The following is a 14,956-nucleotide window of genomic DNA, read 5'->3' as shown; positions in this document are numbered from 1 at the left end:
AAGACCTCCTGTTTCTGAGAAACTTAAGGCTTTCAGAAACATTTGAAACTTTAATCTTTTTTTATCATATGTAGCAACTCTTGTTGTCAACAAAACTTTTCTAACATTTGCACAGTTGGACAACAGATAATTAGCTGCCCCATCCACACAGGAGGTGAGAAACAGAAGCCCAGCTATGATTATTTGAAATGTAGCTCAGTATGGACTAAATTAAGGTCCAATGATTTAGTCCTCAAGCAAATATATGAAATGAGCAGCAAGAAAAATTAGACAATTGGCAAAAGGAAGAAAAATATTCCTGGCATTTCAAGTAAAGGTGAAGCAACCCTGGAGCAAAGTTATTCTCTGAATGATGCTGCTTCTTCACTGGACTCCCAGCCCAGTTTAGGAAACAGACAGACTGCATTTACAGTGCAAAGTAAACTCAAGAGTTACAGGCTTTTTTTTCCTTTTTCTTTGCAAACATGCAAGTAACTCTATTCTCCACTTACACTCCTACTTCCTTCCTTATATTGATACACTTGATATGCTTAACCTGATAATAAAGCGTCCACATCCTTAATTATTGCAATCATATAGCATTTCTAAAAGGTAATACAAAGAATGGTGAATACAAAAAATAAAATCTTAGAAAAACATTTTCTAACCTAAGCCAAATACTAAATCACAAAATTAAAGTCTTCTCTAGTTTGTTGGAAAAAAATCGACTTAGATGAACATACTCACACTCTTAACATTCAACACAATAGAACGTAATCAGATTTTTCCATTGTCATTTATCTCCAACAATCTCTATATTACAGAAACTATGTAATTTGGTCAATACATTCATTGTATAATTTTTTTCTTTTAATATCAAATGTCTTGCTGGGTTCTGAACATTCTTTTGAATAGTTCGGATTCAAAGACGGAAAATATCATTGATAGCATTCTAACTTTCTCTAAGAATACCCAAGAAATAATTTCCCACATAGGGTATAGCCAATTCAAAATTGTAAAGTTTAAAAAATAGAGGAGTTAATGAGAGTAAACAATCCCGTTCTTTACTTGTAATGTAAAGAACACTGTAAAATCAAAAAGTTATTATCATTATACATCATCAAGTGCTCACAGGCTGTTTGCTATTGAACTAAGAAATTATGTGAGGTTGTATGAGAAATATAAGACATCATCACTGATTTTAAGGAGTTTATAGTTGACTTGAGGGACATAAAGGTAAAATTAAGGGATAATTAAACTTTGCCTCATGCAGTGGTTATTAAAAGTACACTAGATGTTTGAAGAGCAAAGGTGGAAGGAATACCCTATTCTGACTTTGTCTGAATAGGCCTTTTCAAAGATAGGACTTTGAATTTGCCTTGAAGAAAGTGAGGGAAATAGAAAATGGTTTCAGCTTGAATATTTTGGAAGTCTTTTGGACTCTTGATATTACTGTGGTCCCAAAGATAGGAGTGGATGGATCATGGATGGAGGTTCTCAATAGTTTAAAATGTGGTTGCAGGGAAACATAATAAAGTGGTTACCGGATTGTGGAAAGCCACTCACTGGGGGATGTTTTCCAGCAACTGTAAAGAAAGTGGTTTGTAATTTGGAAACCATTACAAATTATTGAGGCGGGTTCTCTGGTGTTTGACTGCCAATTCTGGATTTTCTACTACTTAACTCATTCTCTGGGAAAGATTTTTTGTTTTTAATCAGCCTCAAAGAATAAATGTGAAGCTCAAGAAATAATAAGCATAAAGGTATTTTCATTGATATTGTATTACTCCGTGGTACAATGACTAAAGTAGGATTGCTTTTGACAGGCAGTAAAATTTTCAGGCCATCAGGATGCAGATGGCATTGGATGAATTCTTTCCTTATTGTTGGGAACAAAAATAACACAGAGCTTTTCTCTACCAGATGGACATAGTACAGGTAAGACAAATGGTTTTCCTTTAAACTAGTGAAAAGGGGGCAATAATATTTTGTGTGTGTGTGTGTGGTTGTGTACGTGTGTGTGTGTGTGTGTGTGTGTGAGAGAGAGAGAGAGAGAGAGAGAGAGAGAGAGTCTCACTCTGTTGCTCAGGCTGGAGTGAGGTGGTGCAATCTCGGCTCACTGCAACCTCTGCCTCCCAGGTTCGAGTGATTCTCCTGCCTCGGTTTCCCAAGTAGCTGGGACCACTGGTGTGTGCCAAATAAGTTTTGGTATTTTTAGTAGAAAGGGGGTTTCACCGTGTTGACCAGGATGGCCTTGATCTCCTGACCTCATGATCCACCCACCTCGGCCTTCTAAAGTGCTGGGATTACAGGCAATAAATTTTAAAGTGCTATGTCTGTGGTAGTTCTTCATATCATCCATCTTAACCTCAGGGGATCTCTGGACCATTGATGTTCCCTCCTGTATTTGTAAGAGGCCAACATCAGAGAAGGCCTAGATAGGAGCCAGACATGGACAATGATTTTCATGGGAAGCAAGGTTAAGTGACACATTGCTTCCTGATTAGGTTGGGTAACCCAACAACCCACTTCTATTGGGGATTTCTATTACCTGCTTATCAACTGCAGAAATATTTTTTCTTCTTTTATGCTGTAAACAATCCTTTGTGAATTGATTCAGAGTGCAAAGCAGGTGAGGCATGTACACTTATAAGACCATCAGGAGGAACTGGCAGTCTTATCTCATGATCCCTCTCTGATTTTATCATTTGGTGCCAAAAACAAATTCATATGTTCATTCATGTTTAAAATAGCTTGTTTGGAACTAACCTACACACAGACAGAGAGAGTTTAAAAGTCAATAACCTATGTCATCACTAAACTTTTTTTAAACAAAGTCTTATACTGTGGTTTATTCCCTGTGGTTAAGTTGAACTAATTGCCCAAGATCTTAGTCACATTTTTGTAGTTTTGTCTTAGCCATTTCAGCAAGGCTTATCTTTTGTCTTTAGATACATTCAAATCTTTAAAATGTCAATACACTAAATCTGCAGGCTGTTTTCTACAGATTACCACTCCACAAGATGAAGGATTCCATTTGCTGAGTCAGGTATGATATTGAGGGTGTCAGGAAGCTGTGAGAACTTCTCATTTAGCTTCCCACAAAGTGAGAGCGAAACCACCCAGCTTTCTGCAGCCAATGAATGTCTTAAGTTTCCTTCCAGAATAAAAAGTATAAAGGTGTATGACACCTATTTCTTGCTCACCAATGGAGGTGATGGGTGAGGAAGTTAATAAAATTCCCCAGTGTCACAAGGGACAAGGAAAAGAGTTGTGCTTCATAACTGGTTTCTCGATGCTGTCATCTTTACTGATTACCTTTGCTGGCCGGCTCTGAGGACAAGGGTCTTCAGAACCAGCCAGAGGAGGATCTAGTTAGATTTCCGTGAAAGAAAGCTTGTGTGCCCTTCCAGTGCCAAAGTCATGCCTGCCATGGTGCAAGACAGTGTAAGACCCTTAAACTTTCAGTGCTTTAACTCCTCCACAGATAATAGGAGAGGGGAAGAGGAAGCTGGAAGCTACGTCACTCTTCAATTTCAGGTGGCAGTGCAGGGATCACTGGGCACTAGAGCAGGTTTGTGGAAACAGCCTTGGTCACCAGTAATCATGAAACTAGATGGTTCCAGAAGCCTGTGGGGAGCATTCCCCCCACATGAAGTTGTTTGGGGGGAAAACAGACTGGGTGCTATTATGCTGCCAAATTGCTGCAAACCTCGGATGAGCCCCTCAAACTCATCAGCCTCCCGCAGCATCTCGAAATGCATCAAATACACACCTCGGGTGGGGTCAGAGCTGGTGCAGGCCTGGGATTCCTGGCAAGCTTTAGTCAGCGCTCACCACACTACACTCCCAGTAAGACCAAAATCTCTTCCAAGTCAGTAGCATAGCAACTGCCAAAACTACATTATCTTCCCTGGCAATTTGCTGGGTGATTTTTGAAGATATTTTTGATTATTAAACTGCCTTGACACGCATATGCTTGCTAAACTACAAGTATACAAGGTCTATTAAACAGACTTCACTTTGGGGCCCATTCAGGTAACTGACTTCAGGTGGGGAGAGAGCCCCTCTCTTCGCATTATCTTGGCTTCTAACGCTGCCTGAAGTTCAGAGAATCATAAAGTCATTCAAAAAACCTAGAATGACCTGCCTCAAAGAGAGGAAGGGCTTTCAGTTTAGGGAAAAAATCATGAATAACATTTCTTGAGTAATAATAGTAATAATAATTAGAAAGGATTGACTTTCAGAAATTATTCTCAAGTCAGAGCTCCTGTTACTTTGGTTCTATCTGTTCTCTCTAGGTAAAGACGAGGAGCATCTATCTCCTAGAGGGCTGTGTCCTCAGAAAAGCCGGCATCCCTGCCCCGGCAGGCTCAGGGGAGGGCCTGATGAATCTCCCTCCACCGCGGGGTGGGGCTACAATGGCCTCCTCCATAGGGGTGCACGCAGCTCCTCCCAGCCACCCTCCCGCAGTTCCCATCATCTGGCCCCCTTCCACCAACTTCTTCTTTCCACACTGCCCCCTGAGTTCAGGGAATTTCCCCAGCATCCCAAAGCTTGAGTTTCCTGTCAGGGGGAAGGGATGAGTGCAAATAAAAGGAGTGCAGAAGGCATGAGGAAGCCACAGTGCTCCAGATCCCCCAATCTCTACGCCTCCAGGAACCCACGCCCCCTCGCAGCGCTCTCTTGACCACTATGAGCCTCCTGTCCAGCCGCGCGGCCAGTCTCCGGGGTCCTTCCGGTTCCTTGTGCGCGCCGCTGGCGCTGCTGCTGCTGCTGCTGACGGCGCCGGGGCCCCTAGCCAGCGGTGAGAGCGCAGGGCACGCGGGACGCACTGGGGCACAGCGGTGCATCCCAGCCTTGCGGGGCCGCTGCTTTCCAGGGAATTCTCCCAGTAACCTGCCCTATAAAAATGCCTTTTCTTTCTTCCCTAGCTGGTCCTGTCTCTGTTGTGCTGAAAGAGCTGCGTTGCACTTGTTTACACGTTATGCCGAGAGTAAACGCCAAAATGATCAGTAATCTGCAGGTGTTCCCAGCAGGTCCACAGTGCTCCAAGGTGGAAGTGATGTAAGTTCTCCCCTGTGTTGCTTTGTCTACTGTGACTTTCGCAAGTCCTCCAGCCTGGATCGTCAACCTTTGTGGCTCATGAGTGCATCCTCTTTTTCTTTTCTTCAGAGCCTCCCTAAAGGACGGGACACAAGTTTGTTTGGATCCGGAAGCCCCTTTTCTAAAGAAAGTCATCCAGAAAATTTTGGGCAGGTATTTGTCACTTTGATCTTTGTGGTGATTTAGTGTCTTCAAGGAAAAGCATAGACTTACAGTGTCCTTATTCTCTCTGTAGGATTTAGACCTTGGTTAGAATTATACGGTTGTTAAGAATAAGGAAAGTTTTTTCTGTAGTGTCCTGAGAAAACCTTTATCAACAATCTTACATGCCTGAAGAATTACACAGACCTCATTACTGAGATCTGGTTTTTTTAGTCTGCTCTTTGTTTTTACTGATTTTCTTTTCTCCACCAAACACTTTTGAAAACCAAATGCAGCAGACAGGAATGTGGGAGTTGGTTATACTAATATAAGTGTTTTCTCAACAGCGGAAACAAGAAAAATGAGTGAGAGAAAGGACCATGCATGGTAAAAAATTGCCCAGTCTTCAGTGGAGCAGTTTTCTGGGGATCCCTGGACCCAGTGAAGACAAGAAGGAAGGGTTGGTTTTTTTCTGGCGGTCAATTTTCTTTATGGATTCCCTACTTTGAAGAGTGTAGGGAAAGCCTATGCTTGCCCCTGAAGTTTACTGCTCAGCTAATGAAGTATTCAGCATAATATTTCCGTTATTTTACCTACTAAGTTATTGGACTCTTTGGCAATTGACCACAATGTGAGCAAAGAATCACTGGTTGTTAGTTTTTCAATGAATATTGAATTGAAGGTAACTATTGTATTTCTATCATATATTCCTTAAAGTCTTACCAAAAGGCTGTGGATTTCTATGGAAATAATGTTTCATTAGAATGCTATTGAGGGAGAAATCCTATTGTCCTCACCCACTATACTCATAAAATAGAAAATATTCTAGTTCTGTTTCTTGGGGAGTATGCTACTCTTTACCCTAGGATGCTATTTAAGTTGTATTGTATTAGAACACTGGGTGTCTCATACTGTTATCTGTGCAGAAATATATTTCCTTATTCAGAATTTCTAAAAATTTAAGTTCTGTTAGGACTAATATATTCTCTTGCTATAGTTTTAGACATTTAATGTCTTCTTAGTATGGCATAATGTCATGATTTACTCATTAAACTTTGATTTTATATGCTATTTATTCACTATAGCATGACTATAATTCTGGTCACTAAATATACGCTTAGATAGATCAAGAAACTAGAAAACAGATAAATTCCTGATTGCTAATTTACATAGAAATGTATCCTCTTAATTTTTTAAGTAAAAGCAAACTTAACAATGATCTGTACCCTGAAAGTTTTGAAAACATATTTGAACAATTTGAATATAAATTCATCATTTAGTCTTCAAAAAACATACAGCATTGCTAATATTTTTACATCACTATTGTGTATCTTTTAAAGGTTTTGACCATTTTGTTGCAAGAAATTATACAAATATCACATTCACTATATTAAAATTGCACTTTTTAAAAACTGTGTGTCTCCTTGGTTTTTAGTAATTATATTGTAGTTTGGGGAAACAATAAAAGATTTCTAAACCACTCATGACATTTCTCTTGCTTATACTGTTACTATTTATCTTTAATTATGCATTATTCAAAATATTAACTCTGCTTCTCTCTGACTGGCAGAGAGGGCCCTCACTCTACAATACCATTACATTGGTTTAACTTTTCTCCATGCTCAGTCCCCTTCCAATTACTCCTTCACAGCACCAATAGCCTCTGGAATCTTTAGAAAGCACAAATAATACAAGATTTCTCTATCCAAATTTTTAAATGGCTCTCTGTCTCCTAGACATGAAATAAAAGTTGCTAAACATAATGAATAAGGCCCTGGCTCATCTCACTCCTGATCTTCAGCACTTTAACTTCCCTTGTGCCTCACGTTCACTATCGTCAGGCGTTCAGTTCCCTAACTGGGAATACTCTTTCTGGCCTATGACTTTGCATTTGCTAGGCCCTCTACCTGGAAGCCACTTACGTTTTTCTGCATGTAGGAGGAGGCTTATACATCCTTCAGAACTCAATTCAAGCAATATCTCCTTCGTGAATTTTCCTTGGCACACTCAGCAAAACTTGCGGTTTCCATCTAGGTGTTCTCATAGCATCTTCTAGACATCCGAATTATACCAAACACATTTGCATTGCTTTTGTTTATAGGTTTCTTCATCTAACTGTATTAAGACCTCTTCTAGTACATCAAGTATATTTCATTTAGCTCTGCATCCCAAATGTGTGGCATAGAATGACTTAATGAATTAATAAGTTACTCTGACCCTCAGGTTGTCAGATAGTATACTAAAATTAATAATCTGGCTCATGGTAGATTTTGATTAAATTGTAATTTGTTTTCCCTCTTTTCTCCTTCTTGTCTACCTTGACCATGTGTAACCCTCTCAAACTATAACACCTACCCCTTGCTTTCACTCAGCTAACTCCCATCTTTCCTTCCTTGGGGGATAGCTTACCTATCGTTTCCTTGAGATGATCTTTATAACTGTTACACCTCTCAGATTAAGATCCCTTTTATACACTGTCATAGCACTCTGCACTTTTTATTCATAACATTTTCTCACCAAGGTGACTGTCTAGTTTATAGAGCCTATATACATGTGGTCATTTGCTTAGAGTCTGTCTATTCTAGCTTCACTGTAAGTTCCATGAAAGCAGGGACAATGTTTATCATCTTTATCTCAGTTCCTGGTACAATGCCTAGCACATAGTATATATTTAAACAGATGAGTGATTTGGATTAAACAAATCTCTCTAGTATTAAAAGTGTCATTTCATACAAAATGCCTTTTCTTAAGAAAAGCAAGATATGAAAAGAAGAATTACCAAATTAGTATGTGTATACACACATTTTACACCGCAACTGAATTAATAATATTATATATGCTTATATTTGCATGTACTTGTATACTTTAGTGTATCAAACCTAGACCTTCTGTATATTTTATCTCTCTCTTTATATATAAAATATAAATTAGATTAATATATTTTAATTATTATATATTGGTATATTTATATAACAGAAAGAGAGAAAGAGACACATAGATGTGAAAAAAACTTAAGAAGTAGATTCAGAAGTGGATTTTCTAGAAATTTTTTCAGCAATAAAAAGTACAAAAAAACTCAAAATTTTTAAAAAGCATTAAACTTCTGTGGTCTCTTTTTGTTCTCTAAAATGGCATTTTTATGAATGATACACTAATTCTGGAGAAACACTAAAAAGCAAACCAAATTATAAAAATGAGCTCTAAATTTCAGTGTTTAAACAAATCCTGCTATATTAACCCCAAAATATTTATTGAAAAATGCTTGATTATAATAGATTAAAGAATGTTAAATGCCCTTTGTACAGGTGAAATTTAAGCTTCATAAAGAAATAAACATTACTCTTTTTTGTTTTTTTTTTCTTTGAGACAGAGTCTCACTGTTGCCCAGGCTGGAGTGCAATGGTGCAATCTCAGCTCACTACAACCTTTGTCTCCCAGGTTCAGGCAATTCACCTGCCTCAGCCTCTCATGCAGCTGGGACTACCGTCAGGTGCCACCACACCTAGCTAATTTTTTGTATTTTTAGTAGAGATGGAGTTTCACCATGTTGGCCAGGCTGGTCTTGATGGTTACCTTTTTTTTTTTTTTTTTTTTTTTAATCAAGCTTTACTTTTTTTTCTGAAGCAGGACTTGTAACTTCAGTTTATTCACAGAGATAGAATGAAATACGATTTCTAATATTGTTGCAATTCTAGTTGTCATGCCCATTCTACAAATGGTCACTCTATAGAGAAAATAGATTACAGTATATTACCAAAGAGTAACCTATGCAAGAAACTCAATGATAGCTACTGTTCACTCTTCCAGTCATTCCTAGTTGATCTTGCTACTAGCAAACCCAAGGACTAACATATCGGGGAAAATTACTCATGTAAATATACTAGGGATATGTCTTAGAGTTTCTTCATACTCACCCCTAAATACTATTTTCATTCTGTTATCCGTATGAAACTCTTATATATAAAGTCACTTGGAATTGAACAAATGTGCTTGCCTAAAACCTATGCTGTTACTGCTCCAATCCAGACAATTTTCAATGTGTAATTAATTTCCCTCACTATACCAGACTTTCCTGTTTGCTTCTATGTGTGACGCATTCACATAATCCTTCAATTCCTGAAGGTATGACAAGATCTATGATAAAATGTGACTAGTGGCTTTGTTTTTTCAATCACAGTTTTAATTCTTGCTTAAGGAAAATAATTGCTGTGGATAACTCTCATGCTGTATATAACTTCAAAATCCTTCCTGTATGTTACAAAATAAGAAATTTACCAGATGGAAGGAGCACTTGGGGATTTCTAGTTGTCTCCCTGATTAAATCAAGGAAGAGGAGGAGAATGTACCATGATTTAGATTTTGGCTGATATCCCTGGTTGATTCTTAGTCAGCAAAAATAATATTATGTTCCTAAGAAGGATTGTTCATGCCTCAAATACGTGAGGCGAGACAAGAACATAGAAAGACCCAGAGTTTAGGTGTACAATTTTGTTTCTACAAAATGTCAAGTCCTATTTCTGAAACGTAGATAAATTGCAAGGACCCTTCTCTGGAAAATCCACCTTCCTGATGGATGTGTTTCTCTACCACATAAATTTCTGGTATAACTTTTAATTTACCTCTAGAGTTCAATAAAGAGTAATCTAGTTGACTTATTTTCAGCAAGAAAAGCTAATTATACTTCTTTATATTTTGTAGTGCAGTACAAAATTAGAGCAATTGCATTTCAGATCTAGTTCTGTGTATTTCCACCAATGTGATCTTGACAATTTGTTTAACATCTCCCTTCCTCAGTTTCCTCATCTGTAAAATCTGTATAATATCTCTCTTACAGGCAGTATTCTGAAACAAAGTAGATTATTGGTAAATATAATTAATAATTTCTTTCCCAAGAATCCTAGTTCAAACTCACTTTTACAAATAAAAAACTGAGAACTTTTTTCTAAATTTATTCATAATCTTTTTACATATGCATTTTTTCTAATTTTATTTATATTCTTTCTACATATACAATAATGATTTTTAGTACTCCTAAAATTTATTTTTTTTGAGTCTTTTTATAGAAGCTTATGAAAACTGTGTATTCTATTTTTTGTGAAGTACATGGTAACTATCAAAAATTATGATGTACTTTCCTTCATATAAATAGTCATCAATCAACTATGAATTTATTGACCTTTACTCATAATCTTGTTACATACCTGACCCTATGCAAGATCCTTATAATCTGGAAATTATAAATATGGAGAGTTTCAGCCAAAGTTAAGATCTCTTTGTAGCAAATGTACTGTTTCCCACAGAACAAAGATTTTCTAATAAGGGGAGAGAAAGAAGGAAGAAGGGAGCTGAGGGAAGAGACTAAGAGAAAGAAGAAGTAAAAAAGGAGGAGGAGAGTGGAGGGGTTTGTGTTTTGTGTTGTCTTTTTTCTTCCTTCCCCTTCCCTGTTCTCCTTTTCTCTCCCCTTTCCTTCTCTCCTTTCCTTCATCCTTTCTGTTTATTCCTCAGAAGTAAAATAACTCTATTTAAAGAGAAGCAGAAGGACCCAGGTAACCTAGCAGATATCTCAGCCAGCAGCCAACACCAACCACTTCACACAGGAATTAAGTCAACTTTGATTTTCAGCCATTTTTGTTGCTTCTGACTGCCGCCACTTAATTCAGCCTAGCAGAAGAATCTCCCATTAACGTATAGAGTTATCAGAAATAATAAATTGTTCTTTTAAGCCACTAAGTTTAAGGTCGACTTCTTATACAGCAAGAGAGAATCAAATGGTACTTGCTGACAATTGAATGTGTTTGCAGGCTCTGGAAAAATATTGTACTGGAATTTCCTCAAATGAATGAATATGTAGTGAAACTGGGTAACAGTCAAATATTTGAGACTCAACAAATTAACATACATTGAAATAAGAAATCTCAGGCCTGCAAAACTTTGCAGCACTTCTATGTAACAGCACCCAGGAAGAAATTTTCCCAGCTCCACTTTCCCTACTCTTTCCCCACTCACACTCCATGCTTCACTGGAAGACAGTAAAACCTCCATTAACATGAGTGCCAGAGGTCTGAATAATTCTTATCAACTGAGAGTCACACATAAAACACATTTGGTTTCAGCACTTAATAGAAAATCTTCTGTTGACTAGTATTTCAATTTATTGATTAAGATACTTTAACTAACCGACCCAAAATTTTTACTACCTTTAGGATATTCTGTTCAAATTGCTTTTATGACTGATAGCTTATTGACTTTATACTTAAAAAGAAGGATTTGGGAAATGTCAGTTCAAAATGTTCTATGTAGGGCAGGAATAATATGTCTTCATTTCAATGGATAATGGTCCTCTGGTGTCTCTAGATATTTTCTTTTAAAATAGCTGACAGATAAGTTATGTTTTGGGTTTTAGAAAACTTCTTTGTTGCCAGAATGACTCTGCTATTTGTAACATGACTTAAAGGAAATAGAGTTGATAAAATTACTTAAAACATAACACATAAAAACCCATGGTGACAATGTAAGATTCTTGAAAACGGCCATCAAGTTATTTTAATATTCAAGAACCTTTGACAATTGTTTTATTTCTAGTATTCATTCAAATTTATAATTTTTTATAAGCTGACTGCTTTTAACTGAATAACTTATTTGAAAATATCTCTTAATTATTTCTGTACACCTTGCCTTCTGAACTGTGCATCTCATCTTGGAAATCAAGGGGAATAATGCAAACGACAGTAACAGCAATGAACAGTTGCAGTCAAAATAGTAGCAGTAATATTAGAGCATTATCCATATCCCATTGCTTTACACAATTATCTCATATTTCTCTTAAAAAAGAAATAGTTAAATGACTAAGTTACACAAAAATGAGAACCTCATAATGCCTGTCACATAATAGATACCTAATCAATATTTTTAAATAAATAAAAATTAGCAAAAAAACCTATTTTATATCAAATGCTAACTAATAGGCTTATGAAATTTTAATGACTCAAGAAATGTTTTAATACTTCCTCATGAACCTTGCTGATGATGTATTGTTTGTGAAAACCACATTTGTTGACTGAGACAATGGCTTTATGATATTGTGCCCCATGCCTACCTCCTTCCCGGTATCAACCAATTCAAACAGCATCATTACTTCAGAAGACTTTCCATATTGTTTCCTCAAAAGGATTAGGGACTTTTAAAAAACCTTACTAATGAAACAGGAAAGAAATCTGGATAGTGTTAAGTATGGGAAAAAAAGGAGGGGGGGTCCAGTGAAGCCAGTAAATATTTTCAGCAATATGTTTGAGGATTGAACAGAAAATGAAAGATATTACGAATAGTGTTAAAAAACCTTTATGTCTTGCTCTGGAAATGGTTTTTAACTTACATTTGAATGAAAATGTATCTGACTTGAGAATTCACAATATCTCAATCTCAATAGTAGGGTAGGCTATAAAGGCATCCCTCAGGAGGAACTAGAAAGAAGCCTGCTCTCATTCTGTGTCCTGCTGGGTTTGTCTCTGCAATTGACTCCACATCTCAGCTCTCAGAAGATCCAAAACTCTCAGCTTATGCCTGTTTTAAAAGTTTGCTTAAGACTAGAAATTTCTGTGTTGAGACAGGGAGAAAATTATTTTCGTTTATATGTTGTATGTGAAAGTCTAATTTATAAGAAAAAAAATGAGGTGGAGAGCAATAAGGAACACATTAAAAAACAGGACCTAACAACTTAAGTAGGCATAGTCAGGAACTATTAAACAAGAAAAAATGACTTAAAAAGTCAGAAAAAAATTATTTACTACATTCTTTTTTTTTTGGCTAGAAAGCAATTTTGCATATTTAATATTTTGAGAATTCCTTCAAACTGGTAGGGCTTGTGCTTTGTGTTGTCTTATTTTCTTTCTCCTTTCTTCCTTTCTTTTTCTCTCCTTTTTCCATTCCTCCATCCTTACTTTCTGTTTATTCCTGAGAAGTAAATCAATGCTACTTAAAAAAGGAGAAGAAGGACCCAGGTACCCTAGCAGAAATCTCAGCCAGCAGCCAACACCAACCACGTCGCGTGTGAATGAGGCCATTTTTGATTTTCAGACATTTCAGTTGTTTCTGACCACACCCACTTAAGTGAGCTTAGCGGAAGAACTTCACAATAACATGAAGAATTATCAGAAATAAATAATTGTTCATAAAATTTAGTTATGAAAAGTAAGAAAAGAATATGGGAAGTTTACATAACATCCTAATAGAATTATACACAGTTGTAGCAGGAAGACTACTCATTGCCAGGGCCACTTCTAATTGCCTTGTTCTTTATTGCCAGACTTCCAAATGACACTTTCATACCACATGTACTTTGGGTTATGTGGAGTTTGTGGCTAATTAGAACAAAAAGAGAAACGTTCCTTCATGGGGTTTATATTTGTTGATTTACTTATTAACACTGCTTTAGACCTACTTTATCCTGCATTATCCTACATGCAGTAGGATACATGAGATATTCAGAGAAACCTAGGACATACCTCTGCCTTTAAAACATCCAGTTCACTTGACAAAGCAAATCTTGTAAATGGAACAGTGATCCAGACGATAATATACAAGCCAACACGTGATGTATAGTTATACTTCTGTATCTCTGTGGGGCTTAGTTTATGTGTAATATTTCACACCAAGACCTTTAATCAGGCCCTGAGAATTCAGGAACAAAGATTTGATTGCAGCTTCAAAACTTTCATTGCAGTTCAAAACTGGAAACATCCTCATCATCATAAACAAGGCAGAAGTTGAGTAACTGTTGTTCCCACCATAGAATGTCATGTAGCCATTCAAAAGAATGGGGCAAAACTACATCAAAGTAGCATAAAAGGATGCTGACTTCATATTTTGAAGGACAAAAGCAAGTTGTATCATAATCTATGTAGAGTGATCCCATTTATATAAAAAAGACCTTTGTATACCTCTATGAATAGTATACATGTATCTTTATGTACTAAATGTGTTTCTTTCTGTATATGTACACATGTGAGCATATAAATCGACATAGAATAGAAAGCTAATGCCAAATTGTTACCGATGATTACCGCTGAAGAGCAGTAGTAGTGTGTAGTAGTGATCACGAGGAACTTGCATGTTTTATTTCAGGTGTATCTGTAGTGTATAAATTGTTTACAATAAATGATATCTATTTTTCTATCAGATTAAAAGGAAAAGAAAAAATCAGTATGGTAAGTTTTGCTTTTTAAAGTGTACTCAGGTGGTAGAAACAAGTAGCTTATTATATAATACAAAGGATGATTTGTTTTGTTTGTAGATTCTAGATGAAATTACAAAAGATAATGCATTTGGAAATCAAATAGAAGTCCATAAGCTAAAATCCAAAGTAAATCTTTTCTTTTCTTTTTTTTGAGACGGAGTTTCGCTCTTGTTACCCAGGCTGGAGTGCAATGGCGCGATCTCGGCTCACGGCAGCCTCCGCCTCCTGGGTTCAGGCAATTCTCCTGCCTCAGCCTCCTGAGTAGCTGGGATTACAGGCACATGCCACCATGCCCAGCTAATTTTTTTTTTTTTTTGTATTTTTAGCAGAGACGGGGTTTCACCATGTTGACCAGGATGGTCTCGATCTGTTGACCTCATGATCCACCCTCCTCGGCCTCCCAAAGTGCTGGGATTACAGGCGTGAGCCACCGCGCCCGGCCCAAAGTAAATCTTTTATGGTCGTTGGCTCTTATTTTACTCACATACTCCAGACCAA

At 37.0% G+C, this 14,956-nt stretch overlaps 1 protein-coding gene across 1 annotated transcript; it reads left to right on the top strand.

Annotated features, from left to right (window-relative positions):
* The first annotated feature begins 4,599 nt into the window (after positions 1–4,599).
* Positions 4,600–6,706, top strand: CXCL6 (C-X-C motif chemokine ligand 6). Its single transcript, XM_002745758.7, has 4 exons — positions 4,600–4,786; positions 4,914–5,046; positions 5,155–5,238; positions 5,574–6,706. The coding sequence occupies exons 1-4, from the start codon at positions 4,675–4,677 to the stop codon at positions 5,593–5,595; spliced, it is 351 nt and encodes a 116-aa protein (XP_002745804.2). The 5' UTR covers positions 4,600–4,674; the 3' UTR covers positions 5,596–6,706.
* The last annotated feature ends 8,250 nt before the right edge of the window (positions 6,707–14,956 follow it).

This window comes from Callithrix jacchus, chromosome 3, assembly GCF_049354715.1.
Source record: "Callithrix jacchus isolate 240 chromosome 3, calJac240_pri, whole genome shotgun sequence".
Classification (NCBI taxonomy): Eukaryota; Metazoa; Chordata; class Mammalia; order Primates; family Cebidae; genus Callithrix; species Callithrix jacchus.
This window is presented reverse-complemented; position numbering and strand designations above follow the sequence as displayed.

Excerpts from the sequence above, each read along its gene's own strand:
- CXCL6 (XM_002745758.7), top strand. The coding sequence starts at position 4,675 with ATGAGCCTCCTGTCCAGCCGCGCGGCCAGTCTCCGGGGTCCTTCCGGT. Across the intron at positions 4,787-4,913 it reads GCCGGGGCCCCTAGCCAGCG|CTGGTCCTGTCTCTGTTGTG; the intron begins GTGAGAGCGCAG and ends TTTCTTCCCTAG. Across the intron at positions 5,239-5,573 it reads ATCCAGAAAATTTTGGGCAG|CGGAAACAAGAAAAATGAGT; the intron begins GTATTTGTCACT and ends TTTTCTCAACAG.